Raw genomic sequence first — 19225 nt, 5'->3', positions numbered from 1 at the left:
AACAACAGGGGAGTGGGAGGAGGAGAAGGGGGGAGAAGGTACAGAAAATAGCATAGACGGTAGGTAGAAAATAGATAGGGGGGAGGGCAAGAATAGTGGGGGAAATATAGAATCCAAAGAACTTGAGACACGTGGTTATAAACTGAGGGGGGGAGAATGGTGGGGGAGGGAGGGTGTGGGTGGAGGGGATTGAAGGGGGGGAATAGAACAACTGTAATGGTATAATCAATAAAATATATTAAAAAAAAATAAAATGTCCATACTACCCAAAGCAATCTACAGATTCAATGTAACACCTATTAAAGTACCAATGGCATATTTCACAGATATAGAACAAATACTTCAAAAATTTATATGGAACCATAAATGACCCTGAATAGCTGCTGCAATTTTGAGAAAGAAGAGCAAAGTAGGAGGGATCACAATACCTGATACCAAACTGTATTACAAGGCCACTGTAATCAAAACAGCATGGTACTGGCATAAAAACATTCATATTTCTACCAACAGTCTCTTCAAGGCAATCTAGGCTTTTTTAAAAAAAGATTTTATTTATTTATTTTTAGAGGGAAAGGGAGGGTAAAATCAATGTGTGGTTGCCTCTTGTAGCCCACTACCGGGGACCTGGCCTGGAACCCAGGCATGTGCCCTAACTGGGAATTGAACCGGCAACCCTTTGGTTTGCAGGCCTGCACTCAGTCCATTGAGCTACACCAGCCAGGGTAGGCTTTTTCTATCAAGTGCCTCAAAACCTCTCCACTTTCTGCCCACTGCCCAATTCCAAAGTCACTTCCATGTTTTCTTAGGTAATTGTTATAGCAGCACCCCATTTCCCAGTACAAAAATCTGTATTTGTTTTTTTTTAGGATGGCTCTAACAAAGTACCACAAACTGGGTGACTCAAAACAACAGAAATTTATTGTTTCACAGTTATGGAGACCAGGAGTCCAAAATCAAATTGTCAACAAGGCCATACTCTTTTTGAAAATGATAGGGAAGGAACTATTTCATGCCTCTCTCCTGGCTTCTGGTGATCTCAGGCATTTCTTGGGTTACAGATGCATTGGTTCACTCACATGGCCATCTTTTCCTTGTGTGTCTTCACACTGTCTTCTCTCTGGGTGTGTCTATCTCTGTGTTTAGATTTCCCTTTTTCATAAAGATACCAGTTATACTGGATTAGGACTTGCCCATATAACCTCATTTTAGCTTGATTACTTCTGTAAAGACTCTATTTCCAAATAAGGTCACATTCTGAGGCCCTGGAGGATATGACTTCAACGTATTTTATTTGGGGGACAAAATTTTACCCATAACAGGTTCCTCACAGATGAAGAAGGTCACTGTGCTTACCCACAGAGAGCAGGTGGCTATAGTTCTCCAGTGTCACCTCCTGGTACAGGCGCCTCTGAGTTGAGTCTAGTTGCTGCCACTCTTCTCTGCTGAAGTCCACAGTAACATCCTTAAATGACACTGAGACCTGTAACAACACAATCCTGTTCAAGCTGATATGATCAGCACTGGGGGATGGGGAGCACATAGATAAAAAATAGTTTTTAGTGATTTTTTTCACCATAATATACCATACCACGTATTTATTAAATACCTAATTATACATAATGTTGTATAAGTACAAACATCAAATCATAAAATCTTGCTAACTCATTGTGTACAAATGTAGTCTTTCATTTTTTAAAAGAATAATTTTGTACAGAATTTGGCCCTGATCCTATCATTTTGCTCATTTTAATTAAAAATTTGCGTTGTGTAACTTTTAGGAGGAAGTATGTATATACGTTGTTTAAAACTTCACATAGGAATTTCTGGTCAAGGTAGAAGCATAGATAGACATGCTTTGCCTCCTCACACAACCACAAAAAGAATTACAACTAAATTTCAAAACAAATAACACCCAGAACTCTCAGAATATTGAACTGTATGGAAATATGACAACCAAGTCTTTAAAGAAGACATAATCAACCAGACAGGTAGGAGGGGTAGAGACATGGAGACAGGGCACAGAGGCAAGGAGACATGGTGTGGTGTGGAAAGGTGATGGGGGCAGAATGGGCATAGGCAGTCCCACATTCACATGTGGTGAATGAAAATTGGAAAGGATACTTTGGGAGTGAGTGTTCCCAGCCCCAGGCCAGACTGCACAGCCCAGGGTTCCAGGGCCAGAAAGATAAATCCCCATAACTTCTGGCTGTAAAAATCAGTGGGGGTTGAAGTGGTGGAAGAAACTGCTAGATTTTCAGTAAACTTTGCTTAAAGGGCCTACATGGTCTTCAAATGTATGCAAACCAACCCACTCTGGGATTCAACACCAGGGCCAAAGCTGGAAGGGCACCAATCACATAAGAGGAGTGAGTGAAATGACTGAGAACAGGGTGAGTGCTAGGAAAACCCCAAGAAGCCAGGCAGTGGCACAGTTCCTTCTGCAAGCCCTCCCCCAACACAGAACCACAAAGCAATAAAGTGAGTTGACCCACCCTGGCAATTACCTAAGGCTCTGCCCCACATAATTTACAGGTGCCTTTTACAGTGAGTCAAAGAAGCTCTACCTAATACACAGAAACAAATACAGGGGGGCTGCCTAATTGAGGAGACAAAGAAATCTGAACCGAATGAAAGAACAGGAAAAAAAACAGAAAGAGAACTAAACAAAATGGAGAAAGCCAACCTATCAGATGCAGAGTTCAAAACACTGGTGATCAGGATGCTCAAAGAACTCCCTGAGTATGGAAACAACATAGTGGGAGAAATGAAGGTTACAATAAGTGAAATAAAGAAAAATCTACACTGTAGATTCTACAGGGAAGCAACAGTAAAGGGAAGGAAGCTGGGATTCAAATCAACAGTTTGGGACATAAGGAAGAAAATAATCATTCAATCAGAACAGAAAGAAGAAATAAGAATTCAAAGAAATTAGGATAGTATAAGAAGACTCTGGGACACCTGCAAACATGCCAACATCTGAATCACAGGGATGCTAGAAGGAGAAAAGGAAGAGCAAGAAATTGAAAACTTATTTGAAAAAATAATGAAAGAAAACTTCCTGGACTTCCGCCAAGATGGAGGCATAGGTGGAAACACTGTGCCTTCTCCCACAACCAAGTTTGAACACAACAAAGGTTTGGAGAACTAGGACACACCCAAAGACCAGAAAACGGAATTATATGGAAGTCCGACAACTCCGAACCTTTCAACGGGGATGGTAAGAGAGACGGAGCCAGCAGCGGAGCTGGGTCGGGCAGGACAGATCCCCCGACCTAGGCGCGCAGGCAGCCCGGAACCAGTCGGGGTGCGGGGCAGACTGACCAAGGTCGCACATTCGCGCACAGTGAGACAGACCACACAGGCCCCAGGGGGCGAACCCAGCGGTGGAGGGCTGACGGCGGTGGCGCACTCGCGTGCAGTGGAACGAAACGCATGGGCCTGGTGACGGTGGTGGCTGCGGCGCCGGTGGGGGGCGCGGCGGCAGGCGGCAGAGGGAAGCCATTGTCCCTCTTTGACCCCGCCCCCACATACAACGTCACAACCCAGCGACTTAGTTGCCCTGCTCTAGTGAACACTTTAGGGCTCTGATCCTGCTATGGAGCAGGAACGAACAGCCCAAAAGATGGTGCAAGAAGAACTCAAAGTCCCAGAGCCCATAACTCTAAGTGACCGAGAAATTGCCAGCCTCTCAGAAGCACAATTCAAGACACTATTTATCAGGATGCTCACAGAACTGGTAGATTATAGTCACAAATTAGAGGAACATATGAAGGCTAAACTAATTGAAATGAAGGGAGATGTCCAGGAAACCAATAGCGATGGAAAGGAAACTGGGACTCAAATCAACGGAATGGACCAGAAGGAAGAACAAAACATCCCACCAGAAAGGAATGAAGAAATGAGAATTCAAAAAAATGAGGAGAGGCTTAGGAACCTCCAGGACATCTTTAAACGTTCCAACATCCGGATTATAGGGGTACCAGAAGGGGGAAAGAAACAGCCACGAGTGGAAAACGTATTTGAACAAATAATAAAGGAGAACTTCCCCAGTCTGGCAAAGGAAATAGACTTCCAGGAAATCCAGGAAGCTCAGAGAGTGCCAAAGAAGTTGGACCCAAGAAGGAACACACCAAGGCACATCATAATTACATTAGCCAAGACCAAAATGAAGGAGAGAATCCTAGAAGCAGCAAGGGATAAGGGGACAGTCACCTACAAAGGAGTACCCATCAGACTGTCAGCGGATTTCTCAAAAGAGACCTTACAGGCAAGAAGGGGCTGGAAAGAAGTATTCCAAGTCATGAAATCCAAAGACCTACAGCCAAGATTGCTTTATCCAGCAAAACTTTCATTTAGAATGGAAGGACAGATAAAGTGCTTCTCAGATAAGGTCAAGTTCAAGGAGTTCATCATGACCAAGCCCTTATTATATGAAATGCTAAAGGGACTTATATAAGAAAAAGAAGATGAAAAATATGAACAGTGAAAGGACAGCAAACACATAGTTATTAACAACCACACCTAAAACAAAAGCAAACCAAGAGGACAGCTAGATCAGGAGTGGAACCATAGAAATGAAGAACACATGGAGGGTTAGAAACAGGGGGGTGGGAGGGGGAGAAGGGGGGAGAAGGCAAAGAAAATAGCATAGATGGTAGGTAGAAAATAGATAGGGGGGAGGGTGAGAATAGTGGGGGAAATATAGAATCCAAAGAACTTGAGACACGTGGTTATAAACTAAGTGGGGGAGAATGGTGGGGGAGGGAGGGTGCGGGTGGAGGGGAATGAAGGGGGGAATAGAACAGCTGTAATGGTATAATCAATAAAATATATTTTATAAAAAAGAATAATAGAGCCCCTATCTACCTGTAACCTTGGGAGCTTAGGCTGGGTGCCTGTCTCCAAGCTGTAACCACTTGCTTGTCATAGAGACAAGAGAAGTTTGATTTTGCCTTTGGATAAAGCCAATTAACTAGCACAGATGGCCACTCCAAATACCAGGTGAACCTACAGTGAATTATGAAAGAATGCTGAGAAAACAATACTGTCAAGTCCTCTTGCACAAGGACAAGTTATCATTTGTCCTGAGAACATGCATGTGATTTGACTGTATTTGCTTAGCTACACAAAAGGGTAAGATTCCTGTCTTTGCCATCTCCTTAGCCAATTGTTTGTGATGTGCATCGCAGTTTGGTTTAATGCTTATTTAATAACAAAACAGGTTTCTTTCTGTTCTACATTTGTGGAGAGGATTTCCTGGGTTTGCAGGAAAGTTTAATTTTTCCCCTTAACATGCAACCAAGCTACTCTAGCTACAGTTTTCTTTTTCTCAGAGTAATAAAGTCTTTAATTACTGACTCAGGAGTCTCATGACTTCTGTCAACATAGTTGGAACTGTAGTAAGCCCACCTCTTTGCTTCCAAGTAGGGTAAAATCTCATACCTTTCCCAGTTCTTGACACCAAGAACTAAGCCCAAGCTGCATTCATGTGGCAAGGCCTTCAATACACACTTGTAGTGCTGTTCCAGGGGTAATGAGAGTACTTTGATGTTTCATACCAGTGAGTGGGTTAGGCTTTAGGGTGACAACCTCTATTCTCTGCTGCCCAAACTTTTCACTGTCAAGATGAAGTCCTCTTGGTCAGCCAGTCAGAAGCCTCAGTCTCAATGGCTCTTCCTGTGATATTATTAAGCCTTTGCCATCAGAGGTGGCTGGTAAACCCTGACAAAATTCAGGGGCTAGATCACCAAATAAAGTGCCTGGGAACTCTGGGTGGATTCACAATGCTCTGTCTTCCTTGCAGTCAAGGAAAAACTTCTATCTCATTGAATCCCATAGCAAAAAGGAAGCCCAGCACCATACTGAACTCTCTAGGTATGGGAGACTGTATGTGCCTCACCTGGGCATTCTACTTGATCCTAAACTGCAAACCAGTGTCCTTTGAATGGGACACAAACTAACAGGCAGTGCAGGATGCTGTCCAGCAAGCTGTAGCACATTCTTGGCTTCCTACATTCAGGGTCTGAAAAGCCTAAATGGCCCTGTTGAGCTACCAGTCTGTGTAACTGATGACTTTACCTATTGAGGTCCTAGCAAAGAGAGTTAGCCTTTTTTCAGAATAGCCCCTTGGATTTTGACCTTGTCGTCTTTACACAGCTACCACCTTACTCCTTATGAAAAGCAGCTATCAGCTTGCCACTGGGCCTTTGTCAAAAGTGAACACCTGAGCCATGATGGCCTTGTTCCTTTCTAGCCTGAGAGTTTCATTTTGGAGTAGGTCAATTCAGACTCAATGACTAACAAGGTGGGAAGGGCCCAACAAGCTTAACTTGTCAAAAAGAAAGAGTATATTCAAGACCACAACTGTCCTGGTTCCAGCAGCATCCTGGCTTTACATAAAAATGGAATAGCTAATCCCCTGGGAAAAAATTTATTTCCCACTCTGCCAACCAGACCAAGGATGCTGAGCTTAATGGGGCCCTCAATTCACAGAGGCTCCCCCAATGCCTGAACTTGATCCACTAATGGTTTGGCTTAGCTGGACGCTAATGGTTTCAACTTGGCTGCATGACTGTTTCACCTCAGCAGAGCTAAGAACGGATGGGAGCACTCCAGTCAGCAGGCAGAACTGAAGGTTAGTCTCATAACTCTAGACAATATTCCCTTTTATATTTATTTATTCTTTTTTAAAAGATTTTATTTATTTATCCTTAGAGGGGAAGGGAAGGAGAGAAGGAGAGAAAAATCAATGTATGGTTGCCTCTCTGAGTCCCCTGCTGGGAACTGGCCTGCAACCCAGGCAGTGCCCTGACTGGGAATCAAACCATGATCACGTGGTTTGCAGGCCCGCGCTCAATCCACTGAGCCACACCAGCCAGGGCTAGATTTATTTACTCTTGAGCTATTGTTAATGTCCAGCTGCTCAGGCCCCGAGCTTGAACAGCCCTCTTTGATATCACAGACTGTGGAAACAAATCACAGCTACTAGTTAAGTGGTCTTGATCACCCATGTAGATGTCCATGGTAAGCGTCCATTCTTTGACAGTGACTGGAATCAAGCTGCTGATGGAGCCTTCACTGACCACATTACTGCCACTGCTTTCTGCGTCCATCATCACATTGGACATATCAATGCACCCATCGTAACAGACTGGGCACAAGTGACAATACTGCATTTCTGATACAGAAGCTACCACTGTATGCCAAATTTGTGACTCTTTTCCAAAGACAACTTGTTGCGATGAGGAAGGGCACACAGCACAAAGTGTGGCCCCACCTACTCCTGGCCAACTGACTGCATCATACCTCAAGCCTTCTCTCAAGAGTTTTCACTAATGCTGCATCACTGTTGATACTTTTTCAGGTCAAAATGTTTCTGTTTCAGTCTGCTTAGCTCACTTCAGCCACACAATTGTGGCCCTTAGAATTAACCTGTGTCAGGTTTTCAGCTTTCCAGACTATTTACAGCCTAAAAATGGAAGATCTTTTATTGCAAAAGCCACGTAACAATGGGCTGATAGTCAAGGTGGACTATCCACACTCCCTACCACTCACTGGCACCTGATATTGTTGAGCATTGGAATGGCCTCCTCAAAAGGAAACTCAAGCCCTGGCCACTGTGGCCCAGTTGGTTAGAGCATCGTCCCATAACCAAAAGGTTGTGGATTCGATTCCCAGTCAGGGCACATACTTAGTTTGCAGGTTTGATCTGGTCCAAGTGTGTATGATCCTTGGTATGGGTGTGAGAGGGAGGCAACCAATCAATGATTCTCTTTCCCCCTTCCTCTCTCTCTAAAAACAATGAAAAAAATGTTCTCAGGTGAGAATTTTCAAAAAAAAAAAAAGGAACCCCAAAGGATTTCAGACTCTACCTCCCTCACTTCCTACTGCTCCATATATGCTCTCTAGTAAAGCAGTTTAGTCCATGAATGTGGCTGTCCCCACAGGTGATTCATCTCCTTTCAGCCGCTCACTAGGAGTGATCAGAACAAAAGATATTAAGGGTTATATGGATGTATTTTGATAATTTGGGATCCTGTCTTGAACATTCTTGGGTATAATCAGTCTTCTTCCTTTCACCTAACAGCCACCCCAGATTAGCCTGGTTGCTAACCCTACAGGTGGAAAACCAGCTGGAAGAGAGGGTATTTAAGAGATTTAAACTTAATTCTGATTCCGTCACCTGGATTCTCTGGTTGGATTGACACTGTCCTACATCATAATGATAATGACCACTTGGTTAAGTACACTGCTTACTGTGTTCCTCTTCAGTGAACCACATGGGCCAAAGGGTAGAACATAGCAGATCTCTGTAAATTTTATAAATATGCTTGTGTTTCTGTTGCATCTGAGTGACTGAAATGAAAGGTCAGGAAATTAGAAGATGAGTGGGGGGAGTGAATTTATAGCTACTAGAATGAACCATAATGATTTAGTGTTAGTAGAGGGTGAGCAACAACACAGAAACTGAAGAGGAAACACCTTACACCCCAGGAGGTACAGGAAAGGGAGGGGAATTGATAATCTTTGTCTTTCAGAACCACCCTTTGAGCCTTCCTCACAAAGGAAAAAGCCCTGGTACATCTCCCCCAATTGCTGCAAGTGCCTTAAATTTACCTGTCAGGTCTGCCAATATCTGCAACCACAATGTTATCACCATTCCACTTAAGCTTGCTAAGAGGTCTATCAGAAACAGCAGGGGGGGAGGGCAGCTCCTGCATCACACACACACAAGACACCTGTCAATACCTCCAAATGTCTCCTCTCCTCCAACCACTTCCCCTGGCTGTTGCTCATTCTGTGTGACAGAAGAATGCCATGCAGCTGGTAGCATGGACATACAGGACAGGTAGGAATGAACACCTTTAGGCTGTCTCTCCAATAACAAGAACTAGACTCAAGTTTTCAAACAGAACTGAGGACCCTTGACAATGTTGAACTTCACCTGAGCCCTAAAAACAGTGACAGTTAAGAAATCCCCTTACCTTTTATACTCTTAGAAATGACTTGCCACAAATAACACCTTTCTCCTTATAACTTAGACAAGATTTGCTGTCCACTCTTTCTCATGAATTCCCACAAGACTTCCAGGGTTTACCTGTGACAAGCCCAAGCACAGACCTTTCTCCTTTTATCAAACTTGCTCAAAGGCCAGACACAGACCCTCCAACTCTCCACTGTCTCATGAATAATTAACTGAGATTAGAAGTTTGTTCCCCTTAAACTAGCTAGACACAGAGGTAAACATTTTCTTTTCAGCTGACAGAGACTTCCCCTGAATGCAGAAACAGTTCCACCTGTAAATCTCCCTATCACAACTTGTTTAATCCTCATTATGAAAGTAAAAGACAATCACCCCGATGAGATGCTCTGATCTTCAGGTGTGGGGTGCTCTCTTGGTTACAGTAGCTTGAATAAAATCAATTTCCTTTCTTGTTCCCTTTTGTCTTTAACAGTAAGAGACTATCAGCTGGCTGAGAGGCCACAGTGGAACCATCAGCTGACATCCGGAGGCCCTACTTAGGGGGTCCCACCAACTGTAAACAGTACTTTCTTCTGGGGACACCCTGGCATTATACTTCTTATGCAGAAGCTAGCATTAACTTGCCTTCCTCCCAAAAATATGATCTTCACCTTAAGGGTGGTCATATGTGACCTGCAAGTGTTCAAGCTGGTGACTGGTGGTTTAGGTAGCCCTTAAATGATTCTGGGGATCTCTCCAAAAGGAGGCTACCTACTTGGTTGCTACTAGGAGCTTCCTAGAGGGGTAAATAGCTTGTTATTTATGTACACCTCGAGGGCAGTTATTCTCTTGATAGGAATCATCCAATTAGACAGGTAGTAGGACATTTGTCCCTGATTTTATCTGAGGTGATCAACATTACTATCTTGGCCCTGGAAGGCATTCTGGATCAAGCCCAGCTTACTGTCCAGTGTTGTTCCGGAAGCTGAACTTTCCCCTTTGGGCCAAGGCAGAATCTGTGCAATTGCTAATATATCCTGCTGTACCTGGTGTAGTGTCTCACACCAAGCACAGAGGTCAATACAGAAACTTAGGTAGAAAGTCACCTGGCTTTGTAAGGTAAACCTTGATGACTTTAAAGGATTTGTTCACCTGACTGAATCCAGAACCCTAGATGTCATGGTTGAGCAAAATACTGCAGATTGGCCCTCATTCTGCCATTTGGAGTCCTGTTGATTAATTAAGTGTTGCATAAGACAAATTGAACAGTTTTGCCCTCACCTCTGCCAGTCATATCAATCAGAGTGGCTGACAGAGTAGTATACTCAAGGGAAAATTTGCAGAAGGCAAGACAATGAAGGGTAGATATTGTTGGGAGATGATTCTCCACAGGTCTAGTAACACTACAGTGAGCATTTAGAATGCTCACTACAGTGCCCTGTCTGGTGTAGCTCAGGGGATTGAGTGCGGGGCTACGAACCACACAATCGCGGTTCGATTCCCAGTCAGGGCACATGCCTGGGTTGCAGGCCAGTTCCCGACAGGGTACTCCGGAGAGGCAACCATACATTGATACTTCTCTCCTCCTCTCCTTCCCTTCCTCTCTAAAGATAAATAAATAAAATCTTTAAAAAATATATAAAAAATTAAAAAAAAAAAGAATGCTCACTACAGTGAGCACATCAGCCAAGGATTTCTGTTGGCATTTTCCTAGGGGAATTGTTTCCTCATATGGTCTACATATGCTTTGATGAAGAAGGCTGAGATGTTTCCCAAACTGCCAATTACACTCCCAACAGCTGCATATGAGCTACTGATATGAGCTAATATATCAGCAGCTAGATGTGCTGATATGAGCCTATGAGCAGCTGATTCTTGCTACCACTTGTCATCATCAGTTGTCTTAATTTTAGCCATTCTTGTGGGAGTGCAGTGGTATTGCATCATGGTTTACATTTTGCATTTCCCTGATCACTAATGAGATTGGACACCATCTCCAGTGTTTGTGAGTGATTTGGTATCTTCTTTTGTTACGTACCTGTTCAAATAAGGCCTCTGACTGCTGTGTAGCCTGCTTTTCCTTACTGTATTATTATTCTTGATATATTCTGCCTATAAGTACTCTGTTCTCTATCTCTTCTACTCTGTGGCTTGTAATTTTCCTCTTAATGGAAGTGATTATCATAAATGTTAGGATAGTAATTATTTTGGGAGTAGGGGGATTCTAAAATGCTGACTGCGGACACTTTCTAGACTGACATAATGAAAAATCACCGAGCTGTAAATGTTATTTCACAATAAAACCATTTAAAAAAATAGGCTTAATCTATGACCCATTAACTTTACCCCTACATATATAGTTAAGAGAAGTGTATACATATGTACATGAGAAGAAAAGAACAGAATTAAAGGCATTTTTGTATACCAACAATGAAATAGCAGAAGCAGAAATCAAGAAAAAAATCCCATTCGATATAGCAAAAAAAAAAAAAATCTAGGAATAAACCTAACCAAGGAGGTTAAAGACCTGTATGCAGAAAACGACACAACACTGAAGAAAGAAATCAAGGAAGACACAAACAAATGGAAACATATACCACGTTCATGGATTGGAAGAATTAACATCACCAAAATGTCCATACTACCCAAAGCAATTTACAGATTCAATGCAATACCTATTAAAGTACCAATGGCATATTTCACAGACATAGAACAAACACTTCAAAAATTTATATGGAACCATAAAAGACCCCGAATAGCAGCCTCAATTTTGAGAAAGAAGAACAAAGTAGGAGGGATCACGATACCTGATATCAAACTGTATTACAAGGCCACTGTAATCAAAACAGCATGGTACTGGCATAAAAACAGGCACATAGACCAATGGAATAGAACAGAGAGCCCAGAAATAAACCCAAACCTCTACAGTCAATTAATATTTGACAAAGGGGACAGTAACATAAAATGGAGTAAAGATAGCCTCTTCAACAAATGGTATTGGGAGAACTGGACAGCTACGTGCAAAAAAAATGAAACTTGAGCACCAACTTACACCATACACCAAAAGAAATTCAAGGTGGATAAAAGACTTAAATATAAGCCGGGAAACCATTAAAGTCCTAGAGGAGAACATTGGCAGGAAAATCTCAGATATTCCACACAGCAACATTTTTAATGATACGTCCCCTAGAGCAAGGGACATAAAGGAAAGAATAAACAAATGGGATCTCATCAAACTTAAAAGCTTCTGCATGGCTAAGGAAAACAGTATCCAGATAAAAAGAGAACGAAGTGTATGGGAAAACATATTTGCCAATGATAACTTAGACAAAGGTTTAATCTCCAAAATATAAAAAGAACTCACTCAACTCCACTCAAAGAAGATGAGCAACCTAATTAAAAATGGGGAAAGGACTTTAACAGACACTTCTCCAAGGAGGACATACAGGGGATCCAGAGACACATGAAAAGACGCTCAATATTGCTAGCTATCAGAGAGATGCAAATTAAAACCACAATGAGATACCACTTTACAGCAGTCAGAATGGCCATCATAAACAAAGCAACAAACAACAAGTGCTGGAGAGGTTGTGGGGGAAAGGGGACCCTAGTTCACTGTTGGTGGGATTGCAGACTGGTGCAACCACTATGGAAAATAGTATGGAGTTTTCTAAGAAAACTAAAAATGAACATGCCTTTTGACCCAGCGAGTCCACTGTTAGGAGTATATCCTAAGAACCCTGAAACACCAACCCGAAAGAACCTATGCATCCCAATGTTCATAGCAGCACAATTTACAATAGCCAAGAGTTGGAAGCCACCTAGGTGCCCATCAGTAAATGACTGGATCAAAAAACTATGGTACAAAAAAAAAAACTATGGTACATTTACACAGTGGAATTCTATGCAGCAGAAAGAAAGAAGGAGCTCCTACCCTGTGCAACAGCATGGATGGAACTGGAAAGCATTATGCTGAGTGAAATAAGCCAGGTGGTGAAAGACAAATACCATATGATCTCACCTTTAACAGGAATCTAAACAACAAAACAAACAAGCAAGCAAAATATGAGTAAAGACACTGAAGTACAGAACAGGCTGACAGGGACCAGAAGGGAGAGGGGAGAGAATGACAGGGGAAAAGGGGAAGGACTCACATGAACAAGTATAAAGGACACATGGACAATAACTGAGGTGGGGGGGTGGAAATGGGAGGGAGGTGGGGAGCACTGATTGGGGGCAGGGCTGGGAATATAAGCCAGAAAACTGTCCTTGAACAAGAATTAAAAAAATAAAAAGAAAAGAACCAAAAGCCTGTGTTCACTGCAACATTGTTTATAATTCACATTATATTTCACTAAAATGCTTACAATTAACAAACACTGATAAAATGTGTTTATTAGGCCACCTTTTTTGAAGTAAAGAGGACAAAGTAAGAATGTGTTCTCAGCTGCTTTTATTTGCATAAAGAAACCCTAATCATGCAGAGAAAACTGACCTGGTTATATGTATTAGATATAGGTGAGCAGATAGGAGAAAGATGGGTTAACAGAATTTAAACTATGTAGATTTCTATATTTTAAAATTTTTTATGTAGTTTCAATTTTGAGATATGTGTCTATATTATTACTCAAAAAGTTAAATTAAAAAACTATTACTAATATTTTAGAGTGATAAGATATGTGCATCAAATGAAATAGCATGCTATTAAAAGTGAATATTCTGAAAATAAAAAGAGCTTTATAAACTTTATGTATTTTATTAAAAATAAAAATATATAACGGCATTATTGAGAAACACAAAAGAAGATCTGGAAGATAAAGTTTTATTAAAAATTACTGGAAAGGACAATGAAAGAGAAAGAAATTAAAATAAGTACAACAAATACTAAAAAGAGGAGGCTCAACAATCATAAGAACAGTGTGATCCCACTGCTGGGACTACACCCTAAGAATCCCAAATCACCAATTCAAAAGAACCTATGCACCCCAATGTTCATAGCAGCACTATTTATAATAGCCAAGAGCTGGAAGCAGCCTAAGTGCCCATCAGTAAATGAGTGGATCCAAAAACTGTGTTACATTTACACAATGGAATTCTACGCAGCAGAAAGAAGGAGCTCCTACCCTTTGCAACAGCATGGATGGCACTGGAAAGCATTGTGCTGAGTGAAGTAAGCCAGGTGGTGAAAGACAAATACCATGTGATGTCACCTATAAGTGGAACCTAATCAACAAAAGAAACAAATAAGCAAAATAGAACCAGAGATTTGGAAATAAAGAACAAATGGACAGGGACCAGAGGAGAGGGATAAGGGGGATAAAGGGGGAAAGAAGGGGAAAGAACAAGCAAAGGAATATGAATAGAGGACATATGGACACAGACAATAGGGGGACTGACTGTAGGAGTGGGGAAGGGCAGGGTAGGGATAAGCAATGGAGAAAAAGGAAGGACAACTGTAAATGAACAACAATAAGTAAAAAATAAATAAAAATGCTAAAAAAGAAAAAAAGAAAAGCAGAGAAAATGTATGTGTGGATACAAAAAGACTAGACTGGAAACAGCCTTTTAAAATTCTGCACAAAAAAAGATTCCAACCTAGAACTCTATATCCACTTGAAAAGATAAATTTGGTGTCAGAGTTAAATACATTTAATACCAAGGCATTTGTGACTTTTTATTTCTATAATTATATATATATAATATATTTTTGCATGACATTTTCAGACATGCAAAGTTTTGTAAAACCCACCTGTCATGTACCCATTTTCAAGGACAGACTAGATGTGCTCCCACAAAATGAGGGGGGTAAACCAAGAAAGAGGAAGATAGTGGATCCAGTAAAAAGGAAGGAAAACATAGGATCCCAAGGAAAGGGGGTGCATGATAAGACAGAAGTGAAAAGGATTTCCTGGGGGATGGCAAAGGGAAGAAACCAAGATAATAGTTGTGCATTAAGCCGACAGAGCAACCAGATCAGGCTTCAGCAAGTCAACAAGTTCCAGGAAAGATTTCTTCAAAGAGAAGACATTGATGCCCAGATTCGAGAACAGCCCCACCTACTACTAGGTGTGTGAACTTGGGCTAGTAGTTAGTTTTTTTTATCTACCATGTTTGTATATACAGAGAGATTTAAACAACTAGGAATAATTTGGAGTTGAATTATTGATATGTATATAATATAATAAAGCAAAGGAATGACTAAAACCAGAAAACTTAGTTGCATGGAAAAGAAAAAATTGTGTAGAAATAGTAACCACAGCATGGATACCACATGACTCACCTATACACACTCATGGTAATAAACATTGACAGTGGATCTGATGAAAACAATGATATTTATAGGCAAATGTGTATGTGAGTAGGGGTGTATAGAAAGGCTAACTCTCTACCTCCTATCATGGAAAGTCAATAGATAATGTCCAAAATTAATATTAAAGTCTGTTAAAAAATTAAGAGTGCTTCCGTCTAGGAAGCTGGAATCTGAGAGAAACAACGCAGGGAAGACTAATTTTTTTAAAAAATGTATTTATCTTTAGAGGGGAAGGGAAGGGGAGGAGAGAAATATCAATGTATGGTTGCCTCTCATGGGTCCCCTGCTTGGAACTGTCTGTCCTGCAACCCGGGCATGTGCCCTGACTGGGAATCGAACCGTGATTCTTTGGTTCGCAGCCCCGTGCTCAATCCACTGAGTTATACCAGCCAGGACAGGGAAGACTCATTTTTAATAAAAATTTTTTAAGGATTTGTTTGTTTATTCATTTTTAGACAGAGAGGAAGGGAGGGGGAAACAGAGGGAAAGAAACATCAATGTGGTTGCTTCTTGTGTGCCCCCTACTGGGGACCTGGCCCACAACCCAGGCATGTGCCCTAACTGGGAATCGACCCAGTGACCCTTTGGTTTGCAGGCCAGCACTCAATCCACTGAGCCACACCAGCCAGGGTGGGAGGAGTCATTTTTAAAGAAGACTTAGAGAACTACTTGACCTTTTACTATTTGTAAATAAAACTAAAAACTAATTTTAAATTACAAAGTGGGAAAAATACTCACAAAAATATATGACAGTGATACTGGGTTATTAACCTTAATTTTAAAAACTCTTTAAAATAAGTAAATAAATAAATAAGCAATGGACAAGAGAAATTCACACAAGGGAAATAAATTACCAATAAAAATCCTGATTATGCTGCCTCATTTTTAAACATCATACATATGAGACACTATCTTCTAAGTGAATTTCTGCCCCTGGGCACCTCTTCCTTCTCCTTACCTCACAGGAGTTGTCTCTTCCTCCTGCAGTCAGGGCCAATGACCACTGGGGAGAGCTCTGGTTGGCTGGCATGTTTACTCTGGGCCTCAGTCCTCAGGCTCTCTTGCTGACAACTCAGCTTTTCTAAGAAGCCTAAGGTTAGGCAGGGTCGGTGGACTCAACCACAGCTGCTGGGGCTGGAAGGCAGATGCAGACTTCACTATGGGGTCCGGACCAGGGGCTCCAGACTCCAAGAAACCTGGAAGACAGTGTTCACATGGTCAGTCATTCACCATGACTTTTGGTACCATGGCACCAAAGTACAGTTCATAACACTGGATGCTGTGGGGTAAACGCTGTCTGGTCAATACCTATTCTAGTTATTCATCAAAATGGAATATGAGTGAGACAATAGATTTAGACTAAAATTAATAGAGGCTTAAATTCTAGCTTTGTCAAATTCTAGTTATGAGAATATGAATTTTTTTCAAAGTGAGTCAAAACTATTTACTCCAAGGGGTTGTGAAAATTATATGAGATGATGTTTGTAAGGCACATAGCACCAGACCAGACCAGCTCAAGTAAACTTTTAATTCATATTACCAAGTATTGTTATTATGAGGAATTACATAATGAGCAGAAGTGGGTACCTCATTTAATTTGCATAACAATCCTGTCATCTATGTATTGCTGTAATTATTGTTTTGTTTCATTTTGTGCCTACAGAAACAGAGATTTAGTGATATGAATTAAAATCCAGTCTACCTGGCTTCAAAATTCACATTCTCCATACTATACCACATAGTACTTGTTATATAGGTGATAGACTCAAAATAATTGCGGTTCTGTTTAATAGATGTTGAAAACACGACAGTGATTTGGAATAAAAATGTTAACTAAAGTTTCTTAAACTACAAGAGACGTGTCACAAGGAAAATACTAATAGCCTGGGAGAGACTAAAACTGTCCAATTTAAAAAATATATATTTTATTGATTACGCCATTACAGTTGTCCTATTCCCCACTTTCATTCCCCTCCACCCTGCATACCCCTCCCCCACCATTCCCACCCTTTAGTTTATGTCCATGTGTCACAAGTTCTTTAGATTCTATATTTCCCATACTATTCTTGCCCTCCCCCTATCTATTTTCTACCTACTGTCTATGCTACTTATTCTCTGTACCTTCTCCCCACTTCTCCTCCTCCCACTCCCCTGTTGCTAACCCTCCATGTGATCTTCATTTCTATGGTTCCGCTCCTGATCTAGCTGTCCTCTTAGTTTGCTTTTGTAAAACTGTCCGATTTTAATATCCAAAGTTAAATTGTTCCTTCTGTTGAAGGAGGAGAGGGTGTCTTCGTGTCTAAAAGAGGCACTATAGATTTAGTCATTCTTTTTAGGAAAGGGAAAATATCCATGTAAACTCAAAGAGGAACTTCATTAAGACAACAGAAATAAGAGATGGGATGAAGAGAAAACAAGGAAGTAAAATAGGTAAGGAGTAAAATAAAATAAACATAGAGGAGTGTGAAGGGTGGTACAAGAGGACTAAATGGTAATGGAAAAATACAATAAATACATTAAATATAATATTTAATGTATTTAAAAATACATTAAATAAAAAATAAAATAAAAGGCATGCACAAGTTAAAATTTTAAAATATGAAGGCGATGTTGTACCAAAGAAAGAGATAATATGCTTTCTTTTCTTATGCCCATGGAACTTCTACAAAATTCCATCAAATAACTTGTCCACAAAGAAAATCTGGCAGATGTTTTAATGTTGGGAATTAAGAAAAATGCAAATTAAAATAAAAATTTTCCATTTGTATCCATTAAAATAGCAAAAATAAGAGCAGGGAGAGGGATAATGGGAAAGAAGGGAAAGAGTCAATTCAAGTAATATGTATAAAGGATCCACGGACAAAGACAATGGGGAATAGAATTGAATGTGGGAGGTGGTGGTAGGTAGGGCAGGAGAGGGTAATGGGGGGTAAATCGGGACAACTGTAATTGAACAACAAAAATAAAAAATTTTTAATGAAACAAATGAATAGCAAAACTAAGAAAAAAAGACAATAACTAGTGTTGGTAAGGTATGCATAAACTGGAGCTCTCATACATTGCTAGTAGAATTTTAAAATAAAGCAGCCATTTTGAAAAACAGTTTGGCAAAACATTACCCACAGAGTCACCATATGATCCAGCGGTTCCACTCCCAGGTACCTACCTAAGAAAAATGAAAACATGTGTCTACTCAAAAACTTGTACACAAATATTTACGGCACTATTATTCATAGTCAAAAATAGAAACCACCTTAAATGTCCATCAACTGTTGAATGGATAAACAAGTGTGGTATACATATACAATAAAATATTATTTGGCAAGAAAAACTACTGTTACATGCTGCAACTTGAATGACCCTTGAAATTATTATCTTATGGGAAAGATGCTAGTCACAGAAGACCATGTATTTCGTTATTGTATTTATGTGAAATGCCTAAAATGGGTAAATACATAAAAACTAATGTGTATAGGTTGAAAGTATTCTATTTTTAATTCTTTTTTTAAAATATATATTTTATTGATTATGCCATTATAGTTGTCCTATTTCCCCCTTCATACCCCTCCACCCTGCACACCCCTCCCCCACCCCTTGCCCCCCTTTAGTTTATGACCACGGGTCTCAAGTTCTTTAGATTCTATATTTCCCCTACTATTCTTGCCCTCCCCCCTATCTATTTTCTACCTACCATCTACGCTACTTATTTTCTGTACCTTCTCCCCCCTTCTCCTCCTCCCACTCCCCTGTTGCTAACCCTCCATGTGATCTCCATTTCTATGGTTCCACTCCTGATCTAGCTATCCTCTTAGTTTGCTTTTGTTTTAGGTGTGGTTGTTAATAACTGTGAGTTTGCTATCCTTTCACTGTTCATATTTTTTATCTTCTTTTTCTTAGATAAGTCCCTTTAACATTTCATATAATAAGGGCTTGCTGATATCCATTGAAACACA

The 19225-nt window shown here is 40.7% G+C and overlaps 1 protein-coding gene across 4 annotated transcripts in view; it reads right to left on the bottom strand.

Annotated features, from left to right (window-relative positions):
* ZNF81 (zinc finger protein 81) overlaps positions 1–19225 on the bottom strand; it is a 43383-nt gene that overhangs the window by 15849 nt on the left and 8309 nt on the right. Inside the window, exons 2-4 of one of the 4 annotated variants that reach the window (XM_037062386.1) lie at positions 18392–18438; positions 16231–16468; positions 1354–1480 (exon numbers count right to left, since the gene is read on the bottom strand). In XM_037062386.1, coding sequence (XP_036918281.1) covers positions 1354–1480; positions 16231–16302 — 199 coding nt within the window. In that variant the 5' untranslated portion in view covers positions 16303–16468; positions 18392–18438. Of the gene's footprint in view, positions 1–1353; positions 1481–16230; positions 16469–18391; positions 18439–19225 lie in introns of those variants that run through there. The other 3 variants (XM_037062388.1, XM_037062387.1, XM_037062389.1) reach the window with 3 other exon arrangements.

This window comes from Sturnira hondurensis, unplaced genomic scaffold, assembly GCF_014824575.4.
Source record: "Sturnira hondurensis isolate 20B ecotype Veracruz unplaced genomic scaffold, ASM1482457v3 Scaffold0013994, whole genome shotgun sequence".
Lineage (NCBI taxonomy): Eukaryota > Metazoa > Chordata > Mammalia > Chiroptera > Phyllostomidae > Sturnira > Sturnira hondurensis.
Note: the sequence above shows the minus strand (reverse complement) of the source record. Positions and strands in the feature narration are given on the sequence as shown.